Source organism: Atractosteus spatula, chromosome 9 (assembly GCF_055471065.1).
Source record: "Atractosteus spatula isolate fAtrSpa1 chromosome 9, fAtrSpa1.hap1, whole genome shotgun sequence".
Classification (NCBI taxonomy): Eukaryota; Metazoa; Chordata; class Actinopteri; order Semionotiformes; family Lepisosteidae; genus Atractosteus; species Atractosteus spatula.
Window position 1 is genome coordinate 18,450,030 of NC_142714.1, and position 11,151 is coordinate 18,461,180.

General features: G+C 35.7%; 1 protein-coding gene across 1 annotated transcript; it reads right to left on the reverse strand.

The window, feature by feature from the left end:
* LOC148828347 (uncharacterized) lies at positions 1-3,481 on the reverse strand. Its single transcript, XM_088925407.1, has one exon. The coding sequence runs from the start codon at positions 3,268-3,270 to the stop codon at positions 1,576-1,578; it is 1,695 nt and encodes a 564-aa protein (XP_088781533.1). The 5' UTR covers positions 3,271-3,481; the 3' UTR covers positions 1-1,575.
* Positions 3,482-11,151: the final 7,670 nt, after the last annotated feature.

An 11,151-nucleotide genomic window follows, 5' to 3' on the forward strand; every position in this document is an offset into this window, starting at 1 on the left:
TAAAGATAAGGGTTTTTTATTTTTGAAGATTGAAATCCATTACAAATAGTCCTTTTAAGATGAAACAAGCTGAAACCTTGTGAAGTCAAACATCTTTAAAGTTTATTCACTTATTCAAGTCACACTGATTTGCATTATCCTCTTCAAAAGACAATGAAAAAGTATTTAGAAAGTATGACTCTGTCCGATTGTAACACTTTATCAGCTACCCTTCAAAACTGTAATTTGTCATTAATTACATGATACAAATACATTATTTACTTGCACACAGATTGGACACTTACTAGCATTGTGCTTAAGTAGATCTCAAACTCTTTACACAGTGTAGGATTGCAAGTTGTTTCCCTAACTCTAGATTCTTCAAGTACCATTAAAATCAGGCAATACAATGACAAGAGTGAGCTCAAAATATCTGTGATTAAAAAAGACCAATAACTTTCATTTTCACATTAATCCATTCATAATTTATGATAATTTAATATCTAGCAATTTAATGTATATTTCACAGACTCAGTACTATGCTCTAAACTATATCTAAACTACATATACTATACTTTGCTCTAAACAGAAGCTGTTTCTGTTTAGAGCATAATATAAAACAACAATAATGTAGTCAAGATGTATAGGTTTTATACACAGTGCAGCTACCAGTAATTCCACAATTAGTTTTTGAACTAACAGGTGACTTTGAGTTCAATATCAATTAAAATTAGTTTATAAATGGAGATCTAAATAAAGATATTAAAGGTTGCCAAATGTAGTGTGCTGTAAATTATTTTCGCATTATTTAGGTGGTGTGTTCTATTGTAGACACACCTGTATCATATGAAAAGAAAACTGGGAAACGTCTGATAGAATTTTTTAATTAGAAATGTAAAAAATTGGTGAATCAGAACATTAAGCAGATATATAGAGAATATGTAAACAATTATATATCTTTTTTACAGTTTGCAAAACTTAATTCAGATAAACCTGTAATTATGAAAATATATTTAATAAATAAAATAATAGTTAAAATATTAGGTTGTCAGATGTTAATTTTTTTTTCAATACTTGCCCTCTGATAAAAAAAAGGTCTCAGAACATTTCCTGCAGAAATGAAAGCAGTATTAGAAAATGCAATAGCAATAAGCAAGCAAACAAGAGAAAAAGTACATCAATAACCCTTCCACTGCCTCCCAGAAACATGGTCTTGCTGTCAGAGGATTGTAAGATATTGAAGCTTTTGATAGTTATGTGTGATCAGTATGTTGCTTTCAAAAGTGTAATTTATCTTGAAAAAAGCAAAAATATAAAAACAAAACATTTTAAATTAAATACTTAAATATTGTGTAGATCATAAAAGCTCCTGATCCACCAAATTCTCAGCACAACTGCATCTCCTGTTTGCATTCTGTACTCTCTTTATTTTAATGAAGAGAAGATCACTGTACAACTGCTTCTGCCTCCTGGAATGGACAGTGAGCTTTGACATTTGTCAGATCATTTGGGTACAATGTTACTGAGGTGGTGATGTATGTACTGTATTTATGTTGGAAACCTCAAGGCTGTCAAGAGATCTCTGTACTCAAGGGCCTATTTCTGAATACTACAAGAACCAGTATTAAGCTCTTCAGTAAATTCAGCCAAGGCAGCCTGCATGGCTGTCTTTACCACAGAGTAAGCTGTTTGTAACAGCAAGATGTCATTGTACTCTGAATTAATGTCATCTACTGAACTAATGTTTATGTTTATTTTAGGAATTACTTCAGAACCATTCTTTTCAAAATCACTATTATTTGTTCCATTGTTAGAATGGCATAGCAAGTAATCGTTTTCTGTATTTTGGATTTCTTTCACCATCTTCATTTCACGGTTTATAGCATCTCGTGACACCTTACCTGGCTTGTTGCCAGAAGTGCTTGTTGCTGAGAGGTTCTGTTCAAGGAAAGGAGTTTTATGATCATCAGCACAAACACTGAAAGGTGAACTGGTTGAGAAATCATCTGGCTCTTTTTGAGTCTCATTCAGGAAGGAAAGCATGGACTTCCCTGTAGTAATAATTTCAACAGTCTCTATTTTCTCTGGTGTCTTTCTTATACAACCTTGAGATTGCCTTTTGCCTTCTGCTAGGGAGCTGTCTAGTTTTTGACATTCAGTAAACATATCTACAGATCTGTCTTTATATGTCTGGCATTCATCAAACCCTCTTTCATTTTTCCCTTTTATTTTTGCTATACTCACATCAACATTTACTGTTAGGATTTCGGATGATGGTGCACTGCCTTCAAAGGTTTCATCTGAACTCGCACCTCTTTGGACATCTGTGGGTATGTCAAAACATATATCTGCATTTTTGTTTGTCAGGATCCTTTTTGCTTCCTCTTCAGATTCTTGAGTAGTCCTGAGATCTTCATGAAAGGAGGCTGAATGTTTCTTGGTTCCATGATTAAAAAAGGATACTATTTTTTTCTTAAAAGAAGTAGTATTGAGTGCATCATCAGTACCACAGTCTGTTTCTTGGCTTAAAATCCCTTTCCTTGATTTCTTTGAAACATTTGACTGGATCACAAGTTTCTTGAAGGAAGACCAAATTCTACCTGGAAGCTTGCCCTTTTTCTTCAGTCCAGAGTCAAACTGATGATTGAAGGATTCAGTGTTGTATTCTTCTCCAGAAATTATGTCTTCTGAAGCTTGCTTGATACGAGTATCAGCAAGGTCTCTGGTCTCTCGATCATAAGAGGGAACATCGGTATTTTGTTCCCCATCTTTACTAGACATTTTGTCTGATTTATTTCTCTTATTTCTTAAGCAAAACAGAGGTGGTTTATGGGATTGCTTCCATCCACTTTTCATTAGCTTTCTTTTATCTTTATTCTTGGCTTGCAAATGCTCTTCCCTGTTGACTTTAGTTTCTTTTAATTTACACCAGCTCTCTACAGAATCCTCTCCTGCACCGGCAGTAGCTTTCTGGCCTTCATCTGTGCCGAGTGTTGACTCTTTCTGAAGATCTACAATTTCTGACAACACCTGTGGAATACCTTCTTGTCTTGTCATATTATCCATTTCTTTGCTGGCTGGCTGAATTTCAAGACACATCTGGTTACCATTGCTGGTCCTTTCTCCTCTCAGTCTCTTAGCTCGAGCTTCAGCCCGATTTTCATATTGCCGCTTTGGCTTGGTTTTACCTAGAAGCAACCTGGGTGGGCCAGTCAACTTGCGCTTCAGACCCACAGTTCCTTGGCTCTGTCCTGCAGTCTTTGAAATTTCAGGAGATTCCTGGATGGACATGCTTGGAGAACTCTGCTTAAGTTTTTAATATACTGTACCTTTTTCAGTTTTATAGGACTATTTCTTCCAAAAATCTTTAATAGTCAGCAAAGCAGCGTGTATTTTATGAAAAAGAAACGAAAATCATTATGGAGACAGCTTTGCATCACTCAGGGTCTCAGTGTTTGGTTAAGAAACTTTCTCTTGCTCACTCAAGAGGAGCAACATCCAAAAGGCTGGAAACAAAAGAGAAAACTTTATTAATTTTGTTCAATTTTAAGTACCACAAAATGTTATTTTAAAACTATTCTAAACCATTGTGCTGCAACTGAACCCTGATATCTGATAAAAAGAAGAAACAAAACCAACCTGAGCAATAAACAGATATCTAGACAATGCAGAAGAAAATGAAAAGCATGAAAGGGAAGTCAAGAATGTCATTAAAAAGCTTTTGAGCATAGCACTAATTATGAATTTAATTTTACTTCACACTTATTGCGGCTCATTATTGTCACGGATGTCGGAAGGGACAAACCGTGGAGAGGCAGGAGAGCGAAAAAGACCCTATGCGAGGCGGCGGAACGGGGAGTTAGCCCGGGCTTGTCAGTGCAAAGAGTTCTGGAGTGCCGTATAGAAACCTATGCCCTCAGGTAGCGGATGTGGGGCGACCTGGTGCTAGGCGGGTCTCAGGACATCCGAACGCCAATGCCGAGCAAGGCAGAATAAGTGACCCAGAAATATATAGCCGAAGGAAAGAGGGAAACCGGAAGGACAGCAAAGCAGGAAACTAGGGACAGGACAGAGAAGGTGCGCCCTCTGGCTGCAGAGGGCGTGACAATTATTTCACCACTAAGTGACAACATGTAGATGCATGATGAGTTCTTCAGTATAATATACCCCTGAGTGAATGTGAGAGTCAGAAATGTAGACGGCAGACATAAAATATCGTTTATAACTCAGCTCCCTGATTCAATAAGACCAGTAGAAAACTCTCATGCTCACAATTGTTAAATCACTTCAGGCTTTATGAAATGGTTTATTAGCACTGTGTGTGCTCTTATAGCTAAAACATCATAAGTAGTGCATAGGGGTAAATATAAAGTCTCTAAACAGAATTGTAAGCATGTTTGTACAAAATTGTTTAGTATTATATTATAATATTATAAGATTGGTATCAACCCAGCCTTTTGTATCCAGTCCTCACTTAAATATACTGTACATCAGCCATATACTTCAATGGTACTATCTGTACTATGAAAATGTACATAGAAGTCCCTTACATACTGTACATTGCTCAGCCTGTATAACCAAGTTAGGAGAAGCATTCCTTATTTGCAGGACTGTAGTTAAGTAAATCACATCTTAGGACCTACATAATAATTTCACGTTTTTTACGCAAATTTCACTATGTATGCCCAGCAACAAAAGGGATAAAGGCAAGAAAAGGGGTGTGATCACTCATTTCTAGCAGAATATGACTCCAAGTTAGAATAGAATACATCAAATAATTCAGGTCAGCCTTTTGCCACATGTCTGGTATTAATTAAAATGATTTTCAGGTAACAGCACATTCAATATTACAAAACTGGAATCTTCTTTTTGCTCAATGTTATCGAAAAACATTAGAATGATCTACCTGCATCGTTTGGGAAAAGCATGATATGCAGAGTCTTTATTGTAAGCATTTTGATATTACTGTTTGCGGCCAAGATTTATCGTTTTTAGGCTGGAAGCCTGCTTGAACCGTTAAAAGCAGTATGATACTTACAGTAAGAGTCTCGGTACTTAGCTACAACAAAACACGTAGAAGGTACAGTATTTTAAGGAGACAGAAAAAAACGTTGTCTGAAAGCAGCAGACTTACTGTAGATTGTCATATTCTTATTGCAATATGTGTCTAAATTCTAGATTCAAAATGAAATGTATTTCTGTCTTTAAAAGCAAATATGGTATGGTCATTAGCCGTTAACCTGGTTTTCTTTCATCATTTGGGACTTCAGTGGTTACTCTTGAATAAAGTAGGTTACTGGTGTGGTATTCAAGAACTTCATTTTCGGATAATAGCCAACTCAGTTACACTATTTCAGCTTTTGTTTGATATTTTTACTACTACATATAATCTTTTTTAAAGAAATGTTTATTTTTATAAGTATAAAATTTGGAATGCCTTGTTTTTGCATTCAGTTCTGCCAATAGTCATACATGGTTATCAAACAAGCGTATTTACTGTCTTGTTTTTAAAACGCAACTGTGGTACACAATACTTAAGTTTTACTGTTGTTTTTTTTCGCATGCACCGAAACAATATGCTTCTTTATGCAGATTTCCTCTCATACAACCTTGCGTGAAAGGTATGCTGAGACGGGCCATGCTCTTTAAACAGTAAAATAAAAATGTGCAATTATAGTACATTGCACAGATATGCATATAAATCCTGTCTTTGGCTTTCCCCCACTCGGAAAATATCAGTTGGTGTTACAACATTTTGACTGCCTGCGAAAACTAACTGTCTCGAAAGTAGGCTACTATGGTATGAAGGTGCGTAAAATCTGGTCTTGTCAGTTTGGCTACAATCTCTTCCCTCATGAAATTGGTGCTTGGTGAGCCGCTGAGCCAAACAGTATCAAACAAACTCCAGTAAACAGCACACACCGGATATACTGGGTTAATATTCAAAAGCAAGACACCAGCTGTCAGACCGATTTTAACCAAATACTCGTGAACAGCTCTGCTAAAGCAGATATTTACAGACGAAAACGAGCAGCATTAGACTGGATAGAAAAAATGCAGAAATTATTGTATTATTTAAAATACTGTTACCACATGTGCTCTACTAGACTGCTACGACTTATTATTGAATTAAATTTTTTAAGGTATGAGGCACGAATTATTTTATTTTTTTGATTAATGCGCAATATTTAACACGATTTAAAAATAATGTTTTAAACAGAAGGTGGATTCATTTTTTCCCCATTTTAGACAGCAATCTGTTTTGTTAAAAATCTATTTAAATTCGACCCTTATAATTTAAGGGAAGAAAACAACTTTTCAGTTCTACAAAAATAAGTTTTTATATAATAAAGCAAGTTGCGGTATAAAACAATAAATTACTCCACCCACCTAGTTTTTCACTCAGAAGCTCTCAGAGTCTCTTTCCAGTATTTCGTTTGTGTTGTAGTGTACCAGGTGGGAAGACGATTCCTACAGTACTGCTCTCTCTCTCTGCCTTACAGACTCCAGTGTTCTGCCCGAGGAGGTCGTCACCAAGAACGAGTTTCAGCTGAAGGGAGGTATCGCCACAGTTTCCATAGAAACCAAAGATTGACATTTTGAGTGGGAAAAAGATGTCATTCATTTATATGAGAAGAGGAGAAAACAAAACCTTTGTTACTGTGATGAAGCTGAAAGGGCAGATACCTTGTATGTGGTGTTTCACATCGCCTTTATCTGCCTGAAGCGGACCCGTCTTCAGTACTGAACAGCTTGACATTTTCTCTAGTATCAGTACATTGAAGAATGTAAACCTTGGTCTTTGAAGGACTGAATTGGAAATGACAAGTGAGAGGAGACTTTGTAAACCAGTGTAGTCAAATTTGAAATCTTGTTTCATCCTGTTGTACAACTTGCAGTGTCACAGAATCTAAAAACACTAAATTCATATCCATCACAGTTGGAGGATTAGTGACAGATTTCCCTTACAGTCAAAAAGTAAATCATTACAATGTTCCTCAGTAATTAAAGCTATAACTATGTAGAACAAAGCCTCCCAGCTCAAGCGTTTCTGTGTGGGCTGAGTGCGCTTTATGGAATTCCCAGATGTGATAAAACACCTAGCGAGATGCTGCTGATTTTAAAGTCAAGCAGGCTGATTTTTCTACTCAGCTAACAATTGAACAGCAGGCAAACATTATTTCTCTACTAACATGAAAGAGCAGGTTTTTTTTACACTCCTGAACTTTGGGAGGGAAAAAACCTGGACATCTACACAGAAATTCACATCTAAATAATCTTGTAACAGCTAAAAAATTGGATTGGAAATTGGAAAAAATGTCATTTTGCATAAGTTCCAGGGACAAAAACAGACACCAGTGGAATATACTGCAATTCTGACAGACCCATAATATTTTGTAGTTGTTGTATAGTACATATATACATATTAAGATGAATGTAAAAGGATATTTGCCATGAAACAGCTGTACAGCTGTTTTAATGAAAACCATACACCACTGAGTGATTAAAATCGTTATACATAGAAAAGGGACCATGAGTAACATTGTACATTGGATAACAGCAGCATGCACCAGCAGAGACTACTGGTTATTTTATACTGTAGGGATTATATGCTTTACTGGTGTCCCGTGGTGTTCTGACATCCAGTACAGTATGTAGTACCATTATTTATGCAAACAGGGAAAGCTACATTCCTTCAACTGGTGCTGTGACCCTGTCTACTGTATATAAGACAACTTTGAATTTTTTCTAAACCCACTTTTTTACATATAAATGAGAGTCTGTATGAATTCAGTTCTACAGGTGTTTAGATATACTATGCTGATGTTTCTCTATGACTTCTGTTTTCTAGTTTTACAGTTTTACCAATTTTACCACTTTCCTTGAAAATTCGTCCTCTCAATCTGTGTTTTTATTCACGACCCTTTTCTGCTTTTCCACATATGTACAGTACAGTCCAGCATTACCACAGAAAACCATGCTTGACATGTATCTATTTATAAAACATTTAATATATAAGTGCTACCAAATCAAAATAGATTACATTAGTAGATATGTCCTATACATATGTCAATAAAAGTACATATATTCCACTTTACATAATGAAATAAAAAACAGACCAGGTAGAGTCTACATAGAACAATTCATTATAATTTTAAAACTACATACTGTACAGATGTGCTGTAACAGGCATTTTTCCAGCATTGACAGGCTTTTGTTGAGTTTAATTTTATTTTTACTAACTTTTTTATTTCATTTTAAACATTTAATTTTTTCAACATTCCACTATGACTTTGTAGTTTAAAGTTACATTCATCATGTTTGTAGCTTCCAAACTTACCAGATAACTGTTCCCTTGGCAACAAAAGGTCAAAGCTGAAAATAGCATAGGTTCCCTCAGGAACGCTAAATTGTAAAATTACACATTTGTGTTTTTATACATAATTAAAAAACTCAAGATATTCATCAAAATGCAGCATATATATATATAGAAACAAAGGTCAGAATGTTTTCAAATTTGCAGACGGCACGATACAGCAAATATACAACAATGAAGGTAGAATTACAATGTAAATCAGGTTATTAACATCTTGATTCTTTCAATGGATGCTATGGAAGCAAAGCAAAGCAGCTAGCACTGCTGCCTCACAGATCCAGTGTCCTAGGTTTGATTCTGGCCTGTCTATCCGGAGTTTTCATGATCCGTCTATGTTAGTGAGTGTTTTGAAGCCAGGTTTTCCAGTTTCCTCTCAGCTCCAAAAAACTGTCTAGATTTAATTGAATATTCTGAATTGCCCATTTCTTCATGGCTTTGTTAAGGGGGAGAGTAGCCCAGTAGTAGCTCCCCGTTATTCCATGGTAGGCTGCAAATTGCCTCAGCCCTTCCCAGGATAGGTAGTCTACTGATAAGCAGTGGATAGTTTTGAAAAAAAGAGACAATCATAGGAGTTTCAGAAACAAGTATATACTGTATAGTAGAAAAAAATAATGTAAAACGACTGTCTTCATCAGAATGCAAAAAGCCTTGTTCACTAGTATCTAAGGGGTTTAACTTATTTATGCCCCAATATCTTTATATGTCCAATCTTTAGCTGTGGTTTTTATTTTTTGTCATTTGTAAGTTTTGTAAACAATTATTTATTTGTTTATATTGTGATTGTTTACTGTGTTGTGAAATAGTCGAGAGGTGTCACAGCTGCAAAAAAAATAAAACGACTGTCATTCAATGTAATCGGAATGTACCTGTGAAGTGTCAGGATCTAGAAATTAAACTTTTAATAGAGTACATTATTTACACGACACTGATAAAGTCGTCGAAAGACACGTTAATTTCACTTAAGGATCTCAATTTTGTGGTTACATTCAGAGTGGGCCTTAAAAAAGGCGGAATACACATACAGTATAAGCATGCAGTGCTACCGGGACAGCATTGTGGAGAAGCGCTTAGAGCTCTAGAGTTTTATCTAAAAGCTTCTGCGTTTAAATCTCAAGAGTGGTTTTACTGTTGTGCTCCTAAACAAGGTGCTTCAGTAAAATGTCCAGCTGTTTAGTTGGGTAAACTGATAATAGCATTCACACAAGTTCTTCTGAGAGAGAATCATGGATTTCACTTCTCTTCCAGAAGAGTGATATTAAAATACTAATTGAAGAAATAAGGAACAAATGTTTGGACTCCATGTGAACTACACATTTTAGTTTGTTACATGACAGTTTTTCAGTATTTACGAAAATACATTGAGTAAAGACATTTATGCAGAGTCTAAAAATCTTTTTGCAAAATGAGTAAAAACAACACACCAGAGTTGTAGTGGTATTACCACGTATGAAAAGAGGTTCTTTTACAATGGGCCAAAAGAACAGAGGTTTCACTGGGATGTAAAAGCTCTTTAACTCTGGGTAAACTGTTTGACTACAAAGAGATTGCAGAGTAATTTAAGAATTGTACCTTAGTGAGACTGATATTTGTGATGCCAGGAAATGTATTATTTGCAGCTTCATTACATAGATTACGAAATAATTACAAGATAATTTGTCTTCTACAGCAAAGTGCTCAGTTGCACAACATGGATAAAAACAGGTCAATTTATTTTAAATATAATCTTCCTCTTGTGATTTAAATGAAAATCTGTACCCCCATGGCATTTGAGGTATAGTTCTCCTAGGGAGAGCTTATGGTTAATGAGCTATTTCAGTGTGTTTATAACTGATATTATGAGCCAGATATTATCATCTATACTTTGTCACCATACTGAGCACAGTTCTGAATCATCAGCCCCATTACTGTAAATTGCTAGTCTTTCCTTTGTGCTTACAGCAGAGCTCAGTAAAATGTCTTTTTGCTTTTAACTCCAAATGCCCTTTTGTAAGAATATAAGATTATGCATTATGTGTAATAAAATACAAAATAACACCCTGCTTATTTTTTATCATAAAGGATTTAAAAAAAGCTAAAAACGTATTATCAGATACTGAGCCTTTTTCTAAGAAGTGACCTCTACTAGGAAGTGCCTTTAGGTGGTCTCCAAAGAAGCACTCATAATTGACCAGCACAAAACTGCAATGAAAATGAAACCCTGCACAAGCAAGAAAATAAGGCCTACAAGAAAGAATAGTAAGTAAGGTGTTTCTTCTGGTGGCTTTCATTCAGAACTTCAAGTAAGTAAATATACAAATTATATTAAATAACAAAGGTAAGGTACAGTAAGTTGTACAGAATGGTGCAGAGGTTAGCATTGCTGCCTCACAGTGGTGGGGCTCTGGGTTCATTTGAATTGGCTTCATCACTTTGTTCTCCTCCCCATTGATAGCTGATGTGTGGTACTGTAAGTGTACTGTGGCACTTTGGCTGTCATCACATCATCCAGGGAGGTGCAACACATTGGTGGTGGTGGAAAGGAGTCGTCATTACCTGTAAAAGCTTTTTAAGTGGCGTGTCCAGAAAAGTGTGAGTGTAAGTGTAAAGCAGTTATTATTTCTTCTTGGGGTGCTATCTGCATGGAGTGTATTTGTTCTCCCTTTCGTTTTTTGTGTGTGGGTTTCCTCTGGGTTCTCCAGTCTCCTCTCACAGTCTACAGATATTTTTTTAAACAAAATAAACTTTATTGCACAATAGACATCTTAGAATGAGTACACACTCTAATAAACCATAAAACTCTACTCAATTAAAGAAAT